This window comes from Oryzias latipes, chromosome 10, assembly GCF_053564925.1.
Source record: "Oryzias latipes strain Hd-rR chromosome 10, Olatipes_Hd-rR_3.1".
NCBI lineage: Eukaryota > Metazoa > Chordata > Actinopteri > Beloniformes > Adrianichthyidae > Oryzias > Oryzias latipes.
The window spans coordinates 6,422,000-6,431,080 of record NC_136246.1 but is presented as its reverse complement, the minus strand read 5'-3'; the positions used below and the strand labels follow the sequence as shown (position 1 = coordinate 6,431,080).

General features: G+C 41.8%; 1 protein-coding gene across 1 annotated transcript; it reads left to right on the top strand.

Moving 5' to 3' along the window:
• The first annotated feature begins 1,336 nt into the window (after window positions 1-1,336).
• On the top strand, window positions 1,337-4,523 carry LOC144994836 (uncharacterized). Its single transcript, XM_078953890.1, has 2 exons — window positions 1,337-1,391; window positions 1,473-4,523. Exons 1-2 carry the CDS (start codon window positions 1,359-1,361, stop codon window positions 3,768-3,770), a joined length of 2,331 nt encoding a protein of 776 aa, XP_078810016.1. The 5' UTR covers window positions 1,337-1,358; the 3' UTR covers window positions 3,771-4,523.
• The last annotated feature ends 4,558 nt before the right edge of the window (window positions 4,524-9,081 follow it).

Below are 9,081 nucleotides of genomic sequence, written 5' to 3'. Positions count from 1 at the left end.
ACATCACCATGAAGGTCTTCATCAGAGAGAGCATCATGAAGGTCTTCATCAGAGACAGCATCATGAAGGTCTTCATCAGAGAGAGCATCATGAAGGTCTTCATCAGAGACAGCATCATGAAGGTCTTCATCAGAGAGAGCATCATGAAGGTCTTCATCAGAGACAGCATCATGAAGGTCTTCATCAGAGACATCACCATGAAGGTCTTCATCAGAGACATCACCATGAAGGTCTTCATCAGAGAGAGCATCATGAAGGTCTTCATCAGAGACAGCATCATGAAGGTCTTCATCAGAGAGAGCATCATGAAGGTCTTCATCAGAGACATCACCATGAAGGTCTTCATCAGAGACATCACCATGAAGGTCTTCATCAGAGACAGCATCATGAAGGTCTTCATCAGAGACAGCATCATGAAGGTCTTCATCAGAGACATCACCATGAAGGTCTTCATCAGAGACATCACCATGAAGGTCTTCATCAGAGAGAGCATCATGAAGGTCTTCATCAGAGAGAGCATCATGAAGGTCTTCATCAGAGACAGCATCATGAAGGTCTTCATCAGAGACAGCATCATGAAGGTCTTCATCAGAGACAGCATCATGAAGGTCTTCATCAGAGACAGCATCATGAAGGTCTTCATCAGAGACATCACCATGAAGGTCTTCATCAGAGACATCACCATGAAGGTCTTCATCAGAGAGAGCATCATGAAGGTCTTCATCAGAGAGAGCATCATGAAGGTCTTCATCAGAGACAGCATCATGAAGGTCTTCATCAGAGACATCACCATGAAGGTCTTCATCAGAGACAGCATCATGAAGGTCTTCATCAGAGACAGCATCATGAAGGTCTTCATCAGAGACATCACCATGAAGGTCTTCATCAGAGACATCACCATGAAGGTCTTCATCAGAGAGAGCATCATGAAGGTCTTCATCAGAGAGAGCATCATGAAGGTCTTCATCAGAGACATCACCATGAAGGTCTTCATCAGAGAGAGCATCATGAAGGTCTTCATCAGAGAGAGCATCATGAAGGTCTTCATCAGAGACATCACCATGAAGGTCTTCATCAGAGAGAGCATCAAGAAGGTCTTCATCAGAGACATCACCATGAAGGTCTTCATCAGAGACAGCATCATGAAGGTCTTCATCAGAGACAGCATCATGAAGGTCTTCATCAGAGACATCACCATGAAGGTCTTCATCAGAGACAGCATCATGAAGGTCTTCATCAGAGACAGCATCATGAAGGTCTTCATCAGAGACATCACCATGAAGGTCTTCATCAGAGACATCACCATGAAGGTCTTCATCAGAGAGAGCATCATGAAGGTCTTCATCAGAGACAGCATCATGAAGGTCTTCATCAGAGACATCACCATGAAGGTCTTCATTAGAGACATCACCATGAAGGTCTTCATCAGAGAGAGCATCATGAAGGTCTTCATCAGAGAGAGCATCATGAAGGTCTTCATCAGAGACAGCATCATGAAGGTCTTCATCAGAGAGAGCATCATGAAGGTCTTCATCAGAGACATCACCATGAAGGTCTTCATCAGAGAGAGCATCATGAAGGTCTTCATCAGAGAGAGCATCATGAAGGTCTTCATCAGAGAGAGCATCATGAAGGTTTTCATCAGAGAGAGCATCATGAAGGTCTTCATCAGAGAGAGCATCATGAAGGTCTTCATCAGAGACAGCATCATGAAGGTCTTCATCAGAGAGAGCATCATGAAGGTCTTCATCAGAGACAGCATCATGAAGGTCTTCATCAGAGAGAGCATCATGAAGGTCTTCATCAGAGACAGCATCATGAAGGTCTTCATCAGAGACAGCATCATGAAGGTCTTCATCAGAGAGAGCATCATGAAGGTCTTCATCAGAGAGAGCATCATGAAGGTCTTCATCAGAGAGAGCATCATGAAGGTCTTCATCAGAGACAGCATCATGAAGGTCTTCATCAGAGACAGCATCATGAAGGTCTTCATCAGAGACAGCATCATGAAGGTCTTCATCAGAGACATCACCATGAAGGTCTTCATCAGAGACATCACCATGAAGGTCTTCATCAGAGAGAGCATCATGAAGGTTTTCATCAGAGACAGCATCATGAAGGTCTTCATCAGAGACATCACCATGAAGGTCTTCATCAGAGACATCACCATGAAGGTCTTCATCAGAGAGAGCATCATGAAGGTTTTCATCAGAGACAGCATCATGAAGGTCTTCATCAGAGAGAGCATCATGAAGGTCTTCATCAGAGACAGCATCATGAAGGTCTTCATCAGAGAGAGCATCATGAAGGTCTTCATCAGAGACAGCATCATGAAGGTCTTCATCAGAGACAGCATCATGAAGGTCTTCATCAGAGAGAGCATCATGAAGGTCTTCATCAGAGAGAGCATCATGAAGGTCTTCATCAGAGAGAGCATCATGAAGGTCTTCATCAGAGACAGCATCATGAAGGTCTTCATCAGAGACAGCATCATGAAGGTCTTCATCAGAGACAGCATCATGAAGGTCTTCATCAGAGACATCACCATGAAGGTCTTCATCAGAGACATCACCATGAAGGTCTTCATCAGAGAGAGCATCATGAAGGTTTTCATCAGAGACATCACCATGAAGGTCTTCATCAGAGACATCACCATGAAGGTCTTCATCAGAGAGAGCATCATGAAGGTTTTCATCAGAGACAGCATCATGAAGGTTTTCATCAGAGAGAGCATCATGAAGGTCTTCATCAGAGACATCACCATGAAGGTCTTCATCAGAGAGAGCATCATGAAGGTCTTCATCAGAGACAGCATCATGAAGGTTTTCATCAGAGAGAGCATCATGAAGGTCTTCATCAGAGACATCACCATGAAGGTCTTCATCAGAGAGAGCATCATGAAGGTCTTCATCAGAGACATCACCATGAAGGTCTTCATCAGAGAGAGCATTATGAAGGTCTTCATCAGAGAGAGCATCATGAAGGTCTTCATCAGAGACATCACCATGAAGGTCTTCATCAGAGAGAGCATCATGAAGGTTTTCATCAGAGAGAGCATCATGAAGGTCTTCATCAGAGAGAGCATCATGAAGGTCTTCATCAGAGAGAGCATCATGAAGGTCTTCATCAGAGACAGCATCATGAAGGTCTTCATCAGAGACAGCATCATGAAGGTCTTCATCAGAGACATCACCATGAAGGTCTTCATCAGAGACATCACCATGAAGGTCTTCATCAGAGAGAGCATCATGAAGGTTTTCATCAGAGAGAGCATCATGAAGGTCTTCATCAGAGAGAGCATCATGAAGGTCTTCATCAGAGAGAGCATCATGAAGGTCTTCATCAGAGAGAGCATCATGAAGGTCTTCATCAGAGACAGCATCATGAAGGTCTTCCTCAGAGACATCACCATGAAGGTCTTCATCAGAGAGAGCATCATGAAGGTTTTCATCAGAGAGAGCATCATGAAGGTCTTCATCAGAGACATCACCATGAAGGTCTTCATCAGAGAGAGCATCATGAAGGTCTTCATCAGAGAGAGCATTATGAAGGTCTTCATCAGAGAGAGCATCATGAAGGTCTTCATCAGAGACATCACCATGAAGGTCTTCATCAGAGAGAGCATCATGAAGGTCTTCATCAGAGAGAGCATCATGAAGGTCTTCATCAGAGATATCACCATGAAGGTCTTCATCAGAGCAGCTCAAACTCCAGGCTCTGTTCTGTCAGGAGGTTTTGGTCAAAAGCGATTTTCTACATTTGAGATCTAATCTATAAACTAAGGATGTGTTTCAGTTCTGGTGAAGGTTCAAGCGATGATTTCCTTAGATTGGTTTTTAATTGTGAAAGTTTAACTAAACATCAGAGCATCTCTGTGTGATCTGAAGTGGCGTCTGTCTTTGTTCAGACTCAGAGAATGAACTCATCTGTTTAGTCTCATATTGTCCTCCTTTCAGCTCCACTTGTTTTAAAAATAATCTTTTTGCTGTTTTGGGATTTTAGTTGTTTAGTATTCTTTGGTAAAGAAAAATCTAAATTAAATGCATTTTTATGAATGTCATTAACAACGCTGCTTGTTCGAAGCTCTCTTTGCTTAATGATAAAACCTGAAAAGAGCTCATATCATTATTCTATATACGGAACTGTGTTTTAAGCATGAATGTTTTTAGAGTTCTTCTCTTCTCTCCAGCCTCCATCACTTCCTGATCTAGCAGATTTCTCAAAAGAACTTTATTGCATTTTTAGAAAAATGCACAGCAAGCCATTATTACAAACTTGGATATAGAAAAAAAATCCACACAGAAGAAAAGGAAAATGCACAAATAAATGTGTGAGAGTACGATTCATTTAAACAGCTGTAAAGATTTACCGATGTTAATATTCTTTGGAGCCTTTGTGTTGTTTATGGAAGTGGAGATAGTTTCTAAGACAGTTGAAGTTCTTCTCTCTGAACGAAGAGTTCAGGTTGACTGATGATATCTTTCCCCATGTGAATTTGAATAAAACAACATTTAAAAAAAAAAGAAGCTTCAAAATCCTTGTGACTAAAATTATGGAACCTTAAAAAAATATGTTTCTTCTAATAAAGATGAAAGCCAGGAAAGAAATCATCAATAAATTACGGTAGTTGAAATCTCTCCTGAATTTACCAGTGTTTGAACTGGTTTCTCCTGGCAAAAAGTCATGATTTTTAAGACTTTAATTTAGTTTTGTCAATTGTGCATCAATCTAAATAAAACCTCTTTGCAAGAGAAGACTATGACATATCAGGAGGATCAGATGATGAGGCAGGACCAGACCAGACAGCATCAAACACTTTCCTTCTTTTTCTCAGTTTTTGTATTTATTCTGTGCTACATGAGGGATGTGATTGGACACTTTCAGTATTTGTTTTATTTGCGATGGCCAGATTTAACTTGTAAAGCCAACAGCTTCAGAAAATCTGAGTCGGCTTCTACCAAAAAACAGAATTTTGGTTTTGGTTCAAAGTTTGATCCTGCAGACACCTAACAACAAGTCTTCCTGATCCAACTTGTGTTTGATTTGCAAGAACACACATTTTATTTAATTCCTAACCTATGCGTCCCATTCTTCTGGGACAATTTTCAGCAATCTTAAAATACATTGAAGTAAAGTGTGAGGAAAACCGTTTAGTCCTGGAGTTCAGGCCTTTTATGTTTATTCATATATTCTTTTCTTTTTTCATGGTCCATCATTTTGCTACCTAAAGGCCAAGAGGTTGGAGAAGACAGAGGTCAGGGACGGTTGGTGAATGTGTAGGTCAGCAGCTCTGATGTTGGAGCTGCACAAGAGAAGCCTGTGTGTCTTCTGAAGGGACGGCTGAGAATCTCCACGCATGTTTTTAGCTGCTGGAAAACACACCTGGAGAAAAGGCCCATCAGGACCAGCTGTGCTGGACACCAACCACACAGCCTGTTCAGAACTATCAGTGTAGTTCCACAATACACCACTAGAGGTCAGTGGGACTCCAGGGCAGCGGGTCAGACAGACCCTACCTCCAATTCTGTCAGTTGGGAGGAGAACCAAGTTGGAGATAATCTTCTTGGCTTCTTTGATGCTTCAAATTCTGATGAATAATGGAGAGAAGATCATATTTCCGAAGCTTTAACTTTGGTGGCCTGGAAAAAGCAGAATGTCTTTTTTCAAAGAGATCTTATTTTCACAAGTAGTTCTTGTCTCTGTGTCTGCAGGATTCCTGGTTATTCTAACAATTTCCAAAACTAGAATGGAGGCGGAGCTTTCAGCGTTCCTCTCTGGTGGAAACAACTGCCTGCTTTTGGTCAGAAGATTGTGGTTCATTGTGCTGCTATAAACCTGGACTGCTGTGGGACGTCCCACAATGCACCTCTGCTGCTTTACTGGCTGTTTTGTTTGTAAATTGCTGTTTTTTTCTTTTTCTCTCTTGTATGACGGTATAACTTCTGGTTCTGCTCTGGGTTTCTCCTCCTCTGTCATCCATCAAATGCTCAGGACACAAGATGTTTATTTTATTTTTGTAAGAACCAAGCAGCAAAATGTGGACAACAGAAAATAACCAAATTGATTTATAAAAAAAAGAAACATAAAAACTGTGCCCTTCAAAGAAGTCTACACAAACAGAATCAACTCAGTTTATTAACCGGAATTCAATCAAACCAGCTGAACAATCTGATCCATCAGCACAATGTGGAACATTTGTCGTTGCTGATCAGACCAGTTCACTAACATTGGGAAACTTAAAACATTTAATAAAGACTACAGACAACACGAAGGGCCAGTCTTCATTTTTCTATGGAAAGAAAAGAGTACACAAATGTATTTTACACAAATGTGTGACAACCCAACAGAACCAAAGCAAATAAAACTTAAATTACTCTGTTGTTTCTTCTTTTGAAAACTTGTGTTGATGGTTTCTGTCCAACTACCTGACTGGTGAATATAAAGGCTTACCTTCCTGGATGACCTCTTTTGACCTCACAGCTCCAGAACTTCAGCAGAACCAGATTCCTCCCAGCATCCTCCTAGCATCCTCCCAGCATCCTCCCAGCATCCTCCTAGCATCTTCTTAGGTTCCTCCTAGAAACCACTCATCTTTCTTCCAGTATCCTTGCAGCAATCTTCCAACATTCTCCCAGCATATTCTCAGCATTCTCTCAGAATCCTCCCTGCTCCCTTCTAGCAATTGCCCAGGTCCGGAAGCTTTTATTTTTTTGTCCCTTTAGGTTTAATTAGCAGGTGGCTACCTACATTTGAAGTACATTACATTACCAAAAGTATTTGCTCACCTACCTTGAATCACATATGACCTGGAGTGTCATCCCATTCCTAACCCCTTGAGTTTAATATGATATGGGTCCACCTTTTGCAGCTATTACAGCTTGAACTCTTCTGGGAAGGCTGTCCACAAGGTTGAGGAGTGTTTATAGGAATTTTTGACCATTCTTCCAAAACTGCATTGGTGAGGTCACACACTGACATTGGTGGAGAAGGCCTGGATCTCAGTCTCCACTCTAATTCATCATAAAGATGTTCTATCAGGTAAAGGTCAGGACTGTGTGCAGGCCAGTCAAGTTCATCCACACCAGACTCTGTCATCCATGTCTTTATGGACCTTGCTTTGTGCACAGTCATATTGGAAGAGTAATGGGCCCACTCCAAACTGTTCCCAAAAAGTTGGGAACATGGAATTCTCAAAATTTTTTTGGTCTTTTGAATCATTAAGAGTTCCTTTCACTGGAACTAAGGGGACAAGCCCAAGTCCTGAAAAGCACCTCTCACCATAATTCGTCCTCCACTAAATTTCACACTCGGCACAATGCAGTCTGAATCCGTCTTGTTCTCCTGCAACCAAATATTGTCAAATAGAAAAAGTATGATTCCCCACTGCAGAGAAGGCATCTCCACTGCTCTAGAGTCCAGTGGCGGTGTGCTTTCCACCACTGTATTGCATGCATGACTATTTGTCTCCCTGTAACCCTTGTGCTATCCTAGGCACTTTACCATTGGGAGTTGGGTCATCTAGACCCACTAGACCAGGGGTCGGCAACCAATGGCTCCGGAGCCACATGTGGCTCTTTCATCCATCTGTTGTGGCTCCCTGTGACTTTGGAAAATAATGAGTATTTTATAATAATTAAATTTTATTTTAGTTTGTTCATTTTTCATGGCATTTCAAAGGCGCTGGTGGCTCCGTACGTAGCGCGAGCCACGTAAAAAACAGCTTCCTTAATGAGCTTGTATTTATCGGGCGTGACCTGCAGAGCTGATAGGCGGGGCGGATTCAATAAACACTCCGATCTTCTGCCGGGAACTTGACATGCCGCGGGGCAGAGACCAACTCGCTGATGACAGAGAGTTTGCGCCAGTGTTGCCAGATAGAGTCACAGTTTTCCAGCCCAAAAGTCATCTGAAACCCGCCAGACCCAGCCAAAAACTGCCCAACACAGCTTTTGTTGATGTTTTTTTTTCGCACTGGACTGATAAAATAAAAGATTTTTCTAAATAAAAGATAGTTCAGACTAATAATAAAATGTGTACACTTTCTTCAGCGGGCCGCCTTCTTCCATTCCATAGCACCTTTGAATAATATATACATGCATAATATGTATGATGATGTCAAAACGGGTTGTGGCTCCGGGTGCTTTCTTCTTTATTAGGGGCGGTCCCAAATGGCTCTTTGAGTAAAAAAGGTTGCCGACTCGTGCACTAGACAGTGCTCTGAACCTTTTTTCTTCAATGATTTGTGATCTTCACTGGTGTCCATGGATTACAAGAAATCTTTCCACCTTTATCCACCTTTGTCATGGTAGGGAGAACACGTCAATGGAAGGGTGGGTCATCTAAGATAGCACAAGGGTTAAATAGGCAGACTGACTGATAATGGGTTTGAAAACAGCTGTGATGTCAATTAAAGGAAATACCTGAGTTCATCATGACCCCCTGGGCAATGAGTTTTCAGTCTTTCATGGAGGTACCATCATCTTTGTCCAGCCCTATTTCATTAGTTTGTTTTTTAAATAATTCTGTTAATCAACAACTCAAAAGTAATGGCTGATTTTGATATTTAATTTTCAATACATTTTAATCGATTGTTACTTTTGAATGTTTCAAGTCATTTCAGTGAGCATTATGGACTTTCTTTCTTTAACTGAGGGGTACCAACAATTTTGTCCTCCACTGTAAATTAATGAAAGTGTAAATAATTTACACTCATGTGTTTTCAGAAGAAATGACTGAACGTCTACTATGACATGGCAGTGTGGGCTGTGCAGGAGCGGCTGTTCTCTTCCAGACAAATGGCTGGTGTCCCGCCACAGGTGAAGAAACTCTGTTCCAAAGAGTAAAACACGTCATCTTCAGACACAGCAACCTGACTCTTTCCAGCCAAACACAAATCTTTTTCATTTAAAATGTAAGAACAATCAGTTCAATAGAATGATTAAAATCAGACCTACACAATCACGAAGGATGAGGTGTGGATCGGCAGAACACACAGCAATGATGTTGGCGAAGCGGCAGCGAAGTAGCGCCAACAATAACATCTCTGAGGGTAGTCCCGGACAGGAAGTGTTATAATTTCTG